Raw genomic sequence first — 10148 nt, forward strand, 5'->3', positions numbered from 1 at the left:
TGAGTGAGAGGAAGGAAAGCCCCACAACCCTCCTCAGGAATCGACAGCTCTCACCTTGTACTTTTTGCTGCAGTTGTCACCCTGGCAGCATTTGTAGTTGTTATCATTCTCCAGTAGAAGAAGAACTCCTGCAACTATGAGCATCTACAGGAGGGAGATGAAACGTTAGGCTGGACCCCTGGTTTGCTTCCGCCCTCAGAACGGAAGGAAAGTGCTTCAAGTATCTGAGGTCAGGCAGATCTGAGGTCCGATCCCAGCCCTGCCACTCTCTAGCTGTGTGAACTTGAGAGTCCTCGCATGTAAAGTGGTGCTGGGAACTCACCTCACTGGGTCGTCATGAGGGAACGTACATGCAGTTTTGAGCATAGTGCCTGGTATATACTAAGTGACTGGTAAATGTTCCCTATTATCATTACAGCTAGCGATCACAGGAAGCTAATGATTAAGAAGTAAATGGTATGGGGATGGGCAAACCACCTGGAGAGCAAAACCTGCATTCACCAGGGTTCAGAGCTTGCCAGCCTCTCTCCCTTTATTGCTCTCTGGAATGGAGGTGAGAGGCACGGTTAATCTGAAACTATATCTCTTTAAAATAAGTTCAGTTTCTTCATGCATTCAAACCATATCTGGCTCAAATTTTTGTCAGTGTATTTTGTCTATATCCAGCCACGAGCGTGGGAGAATTCAGTGCATTCTACTTCTTTTGGTATATTTGGCAAAAGCCTGCAGCTCTGGGAACACCACGGATTTCTCTACTACTATAATTTCTGGTGATGGCAGGTGTGGAAATTCTCCACTTATCCTTTCCTCTCACTGTTCACTACCAAATATTGAATCTGAGTTCATTGTATATTACTGTTTGTAGCCAGTTTCCAAATTCCTTCACTTGGTATTCATCTTTCAGTTTATTTAATTACGTATCTATATTCCTCTCAATTTTTGAAAGGAATTTGATGCAGTTATGATAATATAGTTTAGTCATTCCTAGAAATTGAAAACTAAAGAACAGGTTCTTTCCCCAGTTTTAACTTTTACATAAAATATAAGCAAAAATGTCTTATATTCCCTTTCTTTCAACAACACTAGTTATTACGAATTTTAATATATTGTGCTTTTCATCTTATTTATGCCTTGAGACTCTTCCATTTACACAATTACATATTGAGGGAAACATTGCTGAGATCAAATGGAAGTACAGTAACCAGCTTCATCATGATACTGGTAAAAAAATGAGACCTAGATCACAGCGTCCGTTTGTTCAGGCAGGAAAGAGAAACTGCCTTCTTTTGTTTTTTATAACTGCAACCACCCATGTTTATTTCTACATATTTATTTCTAGTGTTTTCCCACTCATGTGTTTTACTGCAATAATGATTCATCTACTTCGTCGCATCTTTTCTCACTTAATAGAAAATAATATGCATTTTGCACATTCATAATTATAAGTTTCATTACTGTGTGAAACAAATGTACCAAGATCCATTTAGCCACTTCTCTGGCAGGCTGCTGCTTCTAGTTATTTATTATTATAAATAAATAATATTTGCTGTCACAAATATCTGTGCACACAGCTCTTTCCTTACAGTGGATTATTTCCTCCAAGTAAATGATCAGATTTAGAATTGCTAAGTCCAAGGGCGTAAGCATTTTCATAGATCTTGCTACGTCAAACAAACCTCTTCTCCAATGGATTTGCTTTTCTGGGTAGGCCACCACCATTAGTTATGCACATATTACGTAGCAACTTCAATAGCACTGGAGATTAATATCTTAAAGTTTACTCATGTAATAGGCAAAATCAATACTTAAATGAAAACCGCTTTCTAAAATAGCTATTCAAATACCATAATTACTAAACACCCACAGAGATGTAGAAATAGATCATAATGACTTGTCTGCGACGTCCCTGGTGGTCTAGTAAGTTTACAGTGCACAGTGTACTGTGTTTAGAAGGGATAGGAACAGGAAAAGTGTCTTTTCCTCTAAGTTGCCAACATGATTTACTGCCAGTTTATTTTTAAAGAGCTCTAAGTTGTCAGGGAAGTATTCAAGGACTCTTACCACTGATCATTTCGTTCAACTTTCATACCCCCCTCTAATAATAGGGGCATAATGGAGGACGATTTTGTCCTTCATAATGATAATCTGAACCATTAGCAAGTATTTGGAACTGATAGCACAGCCTACTGTGCTCTAGGAGTGCACAGTCACTGGCTACCTGCTAAAGTCCTGAGAACTTTAGGCGATTGGACCCTGAAAGGTAAATGTCATTATTTACGTTTTTCAAATGAGGACACTGAGGCTCAAAGATATTGAGTTAACTTTCCAGAGGTCTCATGGCACAAATGGCAGAGCTTAGATTTGCGTGTGATTTTGTCTGAATCTCTAAGTCTCTGCTTTTTCTGTGCTATCCTAATGCCCCCGCCCCACCCCCAGGCTAGAGAAATCACAAATACAGACAGAAAATCTGCTCTGGAAAAGAGTAACCCCGCTGGAGATCAAATAGTTTAAACTGGCATGCAGAGTTCATGAGGACAAAATATTTTCACAGGCCAGTGTCCCACAAACTTTCCTGGGGACTAATTTCCTGCATTGCTGAAGCTGCGTTTCTGAGCAGCTTCTCAAAAACCAGGCTGTGCCCCAAATTCTAACAGACTACCTGCCTCTGTCCCCTCCCATCTTCCAAATTCTAAACCCGAGATCAGTGGAATGATTTTTTCCATTATTCATTATTTCTCCTAAGTACAAAGCAAGTCCTAATAACCGCTCCCCCTTCTCTGGTCCCAAGTCTCCAAAGTCACACTTACCAGGACACCTGAGAAACAGATTCCTTCAAAATACCACACGTAGTTGGTGAGTTTATTGCTGGCCGCATAGGAAGTCTGCCCATTGGGGAAATACAGTAATACGTTCACAATCATGCTCCAGAGCGCAAGCGGAATCAGCAGACAACTGAGGCAGCCGCCACACTTCCGAAACCCCATTTTGCCCCGCTTAGAACCTGCAGGAGATTTCAAGCGTATAGAATTACATAAAGCCGACCTGTCCTTTTTTTTTTTTTCCTTTTCGAGATTACCTACCACTTTCTGGGTCAGAGCCCTTCACTTCATATTCATGAGGAGCCGGGGACCTGGACTATCACTGCAGGACAGTCTCGGTGTGAAATAGTGGTTTACTGTTTGGAGAACAATAGACAATGACCAGCGCTGAAGAGCTGAGCTGGTCTTCATCCTGTGCCAAAGGAATGCGGTGTTTTCACTGCTTTTTAAAATAAGTCATTTTCCTGTGGATTAAAGTGCTGAGGGTTTGACTCTGAACCCATTTTAAAAAGGAAGTTGGGGGGCTGGAACTGGTGAGTTTCAGACAACATTGGACAGAAGGTTGAGGAAAAAGCTACCCTGGGTGCTTATTTTACAATCTATTTGTCCTGACTTGATACCCTCTTTATCTGTCTGTCACTCAGTGTTCCTTAGTACGTGCTCACTAGTCACCACACATGGTTGCAATTGCAAGGGGTGCAAAAAAAAAAAAAAAAAAAAATTAAGAAAGGGACTGCTGGGTGAGAAAACCAAGACACAGTGACTGATGAGTTTATTGTTACAAGATCAGTACAGCTTTCCTTCCGGGAGTTTACATCTATTATTTCCACCACTCTGAAAAATAACAACAAGCATGAATGTGTACCTGGCTTACTGGTAAGAAAAAGGAGGTAAATGAAAGTGGGTAAGTTAAGACTTTATGAGCAATAAGTTTGAAACAAGGATATAGGCATTCTCTCTTCCAAATTAGTGCCTTAAATTTAAAGAGCCACAAATCTCCCCTGATTATGATGACTTGAGAAAAGCATCATGGGAAGGCATCTTGGCACCAATATGTTAGAGGCAGTGTAGGCAGCGGTGGGGGAGAATTCAAGGATTGCTCCACCTGGTTTCCACGGTTTTCTGCTGGTGCCCTGGGATCCTGTCTGACTTCACTTTGTTAAGCCTCTGACACCTGCAGCTGGGAAATGGCGATTGAATAAACAGCACCTTCCCTAGAATGATAGTGTGAGGATTAAGCAAGATTGTGCATCCAAAACACAGTGTCAGATGCACGTAGACAGTTGGCAATGCCTGAAAGTCATCATTAATAATAAAAAGGGCAGTTATAGGAACAGAATTGTCAAAACAGGACAGCCATGGGAATTCCCATCCGCTCATTTGCTGTTTTCTGTCCCTGGAGAGTTCTGTATCTATGAAGGGTTAAGATTTAGCTCAGAAGTCTTTTCATTTAATGTTATTTTCCTCCTGAAACTGTTAATACTCTATAACATGTACACTTTTAATTAAAGAGAATAAAATTATTTCTTGTGCTTAATTTTAAAATTATACTTTCAGTTTCTCAGAGAATTGAGATACTTGGAGCCACGTGTGGATTCAAACCAAACAAACCAACCCCACCCTTGGAAACTAGCACTACAGTTTCCAGAAAGGTTTCTTGGCACCCCCTTGTGGATGTGATTTATTTTTTCCTTTAGTGTTTTTAATCTATGTTCATCAACAAAGTCTGAGCATTAGATTTTTTCCTCATGATATAGAAGCACCTAAAATTATATTTACTAGTCATGTTTAGCAGAGTTCTTGGGGTGGTTGGGAAGAAAATAACACTTTTAGGTGAGATGTTCATCAAGTCCCACCTATGGACCAGGTATTTTTCAAAGAGTAGGGAATAGTCAGTGAACAAGAAAGTCCAAATCCCTGCCCTCATTCTCCTATACAGGAGGCTAACAGTACTATAGATACATGTATATGTCTCTATATTACATAGCACATCGGGTGGTGACACATGTGTCTAAAATGAATCAGGGAAGGGTGATAGGGGTATCAGAGAATGAGGGAGGGATACAGTTTTATACATGGGGGTCAGGGAAGACCTTAATGAAAAGATGCCATTTGAGCAAAGACCGGAAGGAGGTTGTTGGGTAGGAGCTGTGTAGAAAACTCGGGGGAAAGCATTGCAGGCAGAGGGAATGGAAAGCATGCCGAGGCCCTGCGGTGGACGTGAGTCACAGCAATGAGACCCTTGTGGCTGGACCCAAGTGAGGCAAGGAAGAGCAATGACTGGATGTTTTAAAAGACTCACTCTGGCTGCCATGCTGTGCGTAGTCGGTAAAGAGGGTGGGTGAAAGAAAAGACATGAGTTCTGAAGCCATCTCAACCATTTAAGTAAGAAATGAGGGTGACTCAGACCATGACGGTAACGGCAGAGATGGTGAAAAGAGGCTAGATTACGGATAGATGTTGAAGGCAGTGCCAACCAGGACTTGGTGGCAGAGTGGATGCAGGTTTAAGAGAAAGAGAGAAATCAAAGATGAAATGATTTGGGGCTCAGCTGGGAAGAAGGACGTCATTAACTGAAATGAGCAGGCAGCCGGATGAGCCAGTTTCGGAGGAGGAAGATGACATGGTCAGTTCCAGACACGCTGAGTTTTGTAACATCGGTTAGAAGGCCAAGTGGGGATGTCAGTCAGGAGGTTGGATGTGCAGATACACAGTTCAGGGAAGGGGTCTAGATGGAGTATAAATATGGGAGTTGTCAGCATACAAATGTTTAAAGCCCTGAGACACTGAGGGAAAGAGTGTTCATGGACAAGAGGCCCAAGGACTAAATCTTGGGTCAGCCAGAACTGAATTTGGAGACATGAGATGGAGCCAGTAAAGGAGGCTGAGAAATGGCTGTCGAGTCAGAAATTAAATTCAAAGCTGAGTTTCGGGGAAGGAGTGAAGCGACCGGCCGAATTATTATAAATGCTGCCCGTAGAGCAAGTACTTTTCAAGGACTGAGAACTGGATGTTGAGTTTATCAATATGGAGGTCACCATGGCCTTGATAAAAGGAGATTTCTTGTTGGGCTAGAGATGAGAATCCAGCTGGAGTGGGTTCATGAGAGGATGGGAGGAGAGGAATTGGAAATAGAAGCAGCAACTCCTTCGGAGAGTTTTACTGTAAAGGAGAGCAGTTAAATGAGGCAGCAAAAGACGAAACGTGGGAGTCGAGGGGAAAAAATTAAAGGGAGAAATGAGAGCTTGTTTGTGTATTGTAGGGAGGGTGGGAGAAGAGGTGGGGACTGACAGCCCGGGAGAGAACTGCTGGGAAGATGAGACGTGTGGGAGCACGTGCAGGGAGGGAGAGCAGCCGGACAGGTCACTCCCGGAGACAGAAGGGAAGACCGAGTGCAAGGGCCTGGAGGTAGTCAGTGGGAACTTCTTTTTCTCAGTGAAACAGGAAAGAAGTTTATTAGCTGAAAATGAGGATGGGGACAGGGTGTTCAGTTCAGAGGAAGAGAGACGTTCAAACCGTTGGCTAGGAAAGCAAAGGAGAATGAATGGACTGGGGAGATGTGACAGGTGCTGATGGACCACTTGAGTCTGTGGTCAGACATCCATAGTGAGACTAGGCAGCAGGCTTGAGCGTTTTCCCTAGTGAAGTTCAGCTGCAAGAGTTGTAACCAGAGAGTAGGAAGGAAACTGGAGTCAACCAGGGTTGGGCTCTCGCTAGGCAAGTACCTCGAAGAGGGAGATGGGCAAAGGATTCAAGAATATATTTAGGCAAGAGAGTGATTGTAGTGATGAACTGTGGAACTTAAACTGAGTCAGGAGGGGAGGAAGGGCATGAGGGAGTGTGAAGAACAGTAAAAGAGGAGTTGGACTTGTAAATTGTTTGTCTCAGCAAGGCTAAAGAATTAATGGTTTTGGTTAGCGGAGAGAGGGAGTGCACTAGAAAGATAGGCGTAGAGATTGGAGGGTGAGCTGCTGGACTTTGGGATTATAGTGGGAGGAATTGCTGAAGACAAGGTCTAGATGCTTGTTATGGGCCGAATCATATCCCCTCTGAAATTTATATGGTGAAGCCCCAATTCTTATAACCTCAAATATGAATGCATTTGGAGATAGGACCTTTTAAGTAGGTGATAAAGTTTAAACAATCTGGTAGGGTGGGTCCTGATCTAATAATATTGGCGTTCATATAAAAAGTGAAAATTTAGACACACAGAGTGATACCAGGGATGTGGTGCCAAGGGAAAAGACCGTGTTTGGGCACAGTGAGACGGTGGGCATCTGCAAGCCCAACAGAGAGGCCTTCTGAGAAACCAACCACATCTGCCAACTCCTTGATCTTGGACCTCTGCCCTCCAAAACTGTGAGAAAATAAATGTCTGTTGCTTAAGTTTCCCATTCTTATGGCGGCCCTGGAAAACTGATACAAGGTCTGATCCTGGGTGCCAGTGGCCAAGGTAGGGTAGAGGTTAAGACAGTTGGAGACAAGGATCTGAAGGGATCAGGTACTGGAAAGACCATTTATAATGAATATTGAAATCAATAATTAAACAGAACAGTTTTGGGGAGAATGACTGCATTTAAAAAGGCAAGTGGTAAGCTCTTCAAAGAATGAAGGGAGACAATCTTGATGGAGGGAGAGCTGATGGGGAGAGGTGGAAATATCCGGCATTGAAATGTACTATCTCTTAAGACAGGGGTCACTGGTCCCCCTCCCACTGACTGTTAAGGAGAGCTGTTTAAAAAAAACACGAAATGCTTGATTTGACTTTCAGTTTTCTTCCTTCTGAGACTTCCTCTCAAAGAGGTTCCAACAGGTATTAAAATGAGGAGTGAGATAGCCGAGTGTTGTGGTGGGCACCTGTAGTCCCAGCTACTCAGGATGCTGAGGTAAGAGAATCACCTATGCCCAAGAACTGGAGGTTGCTGTGAGGTGTGACGCCATGGCACCTACCGAGGGCAACAAACTGAGAGTCTGTCTCTTAAAAAAAAAAAAGGAGTGAGAGAGGAGAAAGGGGGAGAACAGAATAATCACTGAAGAGGATCACTGGCTGCCAAGACACCCCCCAAACAGCTATATTCTGCTAGATAGATTTGCAAGGTTGTAAGAGTTTAACTTTGTTGACATTTGATAAAGAGTTTCTATTGCCAGTATTTTGTACTTTGGGGAAGAACGAGTAAGAATCAATTTAGTTAATGTTTATGGAGAGTGGAATCATTGAGCATTTCTACCTATAAATGCCGTGGCTTCTGGGACTTTTCGATGTCATTGAGATGAGCTGTCTCTCTCTGTCAGATTCTCCCTCAAAATAACCGAGATCAATTGACATCTACTGTATATCTTCCATAAGCAGGCAGGCACTCTGCTAGAAATTTTTACTTGTATTCGGACAAAAAGCCAAAACACCAACTTTTGCAATAACACCAAGGTGAAAGCATTATTATTCCCATCTCACATGTGCAAAAAAACAGATCTAAGAAAAAAATTTAAAACTTGCCCAGAAACTAAGTTCAGCGCGAGACTTGCATAGTCTTGGGACTCTTCCACAATTTTTTTATTCCACATTTTTTTTTCTGTGCCTTCATTACTCTTCTGACTGCAAAGAGGCTTCCTATTTGCAGATTTGGGTTCCTTGGTGGTGGCTGCCTACAGTGTCATTTGAGAGGCACACGGTTTCTGTGGGAGAGAGAGACGGGCCGGACAGATAAGCTAGACAGGTTAGGTGTGTCAGCCGCGGGGAGGCGGTCAGACAGGACAGCTGACACGGCTACCATTCCCCAGCCTCAGTGAGGCTTAAAATGGTGTCTCTGAGGCTTCCTGTCACTTGGGGCGGAAGCGCATGACCAGATGTCCTCTGAAAGACTGTTCGGTAGGAGCGAGAGAAGTGACTGAAGAGGATATGCCTGGGCGGAAAACTTGATAAACTTGTGAAAAAGGGAGTGGAGTAATTGCCTTGACTTCAGTTACCCGATCAGTGACCATATCTCATCAATCCCAGATAATCCCCAGATGCACTGAATTTCATTCCTAAGAAAACTTTATTAACCTTTTTCTGAAAAAAAAAAAAAGTGTGCTCATAAATAACATCCTTGAAGCTCTTTGCCTCCAGTTTTCTTGCCAAGGAATTCTTAGTAAATTAGGACTTTCGTGCTGGTTCTCCGGTGACTGGGAAGAGTCCCTGGAATGTCGTCCTTACCGGCTGCTTCTGGCCTTGGCTTCCTGTTCTCCACAGCAGGGCTGAGGAAATCCGCAGGATGCCTGCTGCCGGGGACATGGTGACTCAGGAGGAAAAACCCCACCCCAAACCGTCTGGGGTGCAGTCTCCAAGCCGCGCTGGAATCAGCTTAGTAAATGAGACTGAAATTAGTCCCACAGGTGATAAGAAATGGGGAAGAAGGAAGTATCTGAAGAAAGTTTATCACAAAGAAAAGTTTGCCAGGAAGATAAAGGTTTAGCAGAATATTAGCAGACAAGGCTAATATTCAGAAAGACAATTTTTCCTGAGAGTTTAAAGCAGATGAATTGTGATACCCTCTATTGACCGTGGGCATAAAGCACTGGTCTGAGTCCAACCTGGGAACCCACTGGGAGAGAATATTTACTTAAAAACACAGTAGGAAAACCGCACTGGGCCAGCTGAGTAAACAGAAGTGAGCCCTGGACAGTCTTCCTGATTCTTGTGTGTATGTTATAATTCTTTCTCTAGAATTATTTCATCTATGGTGCCAATAGACTCCAGTTTTATCTCTAACGAAGGGTAATTATCTGGGGTTTTGCTTCCTGAGAGAGGGAAGGGAGCATTCCTTTCCTACTCACTGCTCCCGAGGCAGTGTTCTGGATTGGGAGTGTTCTCTCAGGCCACTGTCAGACTCGCCTTTACGCCCGTCCATCTGGCTCCCTGCCCGCCAGAGCTCTTTTATTTATTCAAACTCTTCACAGTGAGGGACCAGGGAAACGTATTCAGTCATGTATTTTGAAACATGGATTGAGCATCTGCATGGCTGTTGCAGGAACAGCTACCCATCCCTGCCCTCAAGATGCTCAGGGTTAGCCAGGCATGTGGTGGCTCATGCCTCTGATCCCAGCACTCTGGGAGGCCGAGGCAGAAGGATGCCTTGAGCTCAGGAGTTCGAGACCAGCCTGAGCAAGAGTGAGATCTCTGTCTCTACTGAAAACAGAAAAATCAGCTGGCTATTATTGCTGTGCCTGTAGTCCCAGCTACTTGGGAGGCTGAGGCAGGAGGATCACTTGAGCCAGAAGTTGGAGGTTGCTGTGAGCTAGGCTGATGCCACATTATTTTAGCTTGGGCAACAAAGTAAGGCTGTGTCTCAA

At 43.5% G+C, this 10148-nt stretch overlaps 1 protein-coding gene across 1 annotated transcript in view; it reads right to left on the reverse strand.

Moving 5' to 3' along the window:
• TM4SF18 (transmembrane 4 L six family member 18) overlaps positions 1-3236 on the reverse strand; it is a 15273-nt gene extending 12037 nt beyond the window's left edge. The window contains exons 1-3 of the mRNA XM_003789472.3: positions 3081-3236; positions 2808-3001; positions 55-144 (exon numbers count right to left, since the gene is read on the reverse strand). Coding sequence (XP_003789520.1) covers positions 55-144; positions 2808-2984 — 267 coding nt within the window. The 5' untranslated portion in view covers positions 2985-3001; positions 3081-3236. The remainder of the gene's footprint in view (positions 1-54; positions 145-2807; positions 3002-3080) is intronic.
• Between the last annotated feature and the right edge of the window lie 6912 nt (positions 3237-10148).

The sequence above is a fragment of the Otolemur garnettii genome, unplaced genomic scaffold, assembly GCF_000181295.1.
Source record: "Otolemur garnettii isolate 467f Iridium unplaced genomic scaffold, OtoGar3 scaffold00032, whole genome shotgun sequence".
NCBI classification, from domain to species: domain Eukaryota; kingdom Metazoa; phylum Chordata; class Mammalia; order Primates; family Galagidae; genus Otolemur; species Otolemur garnettii.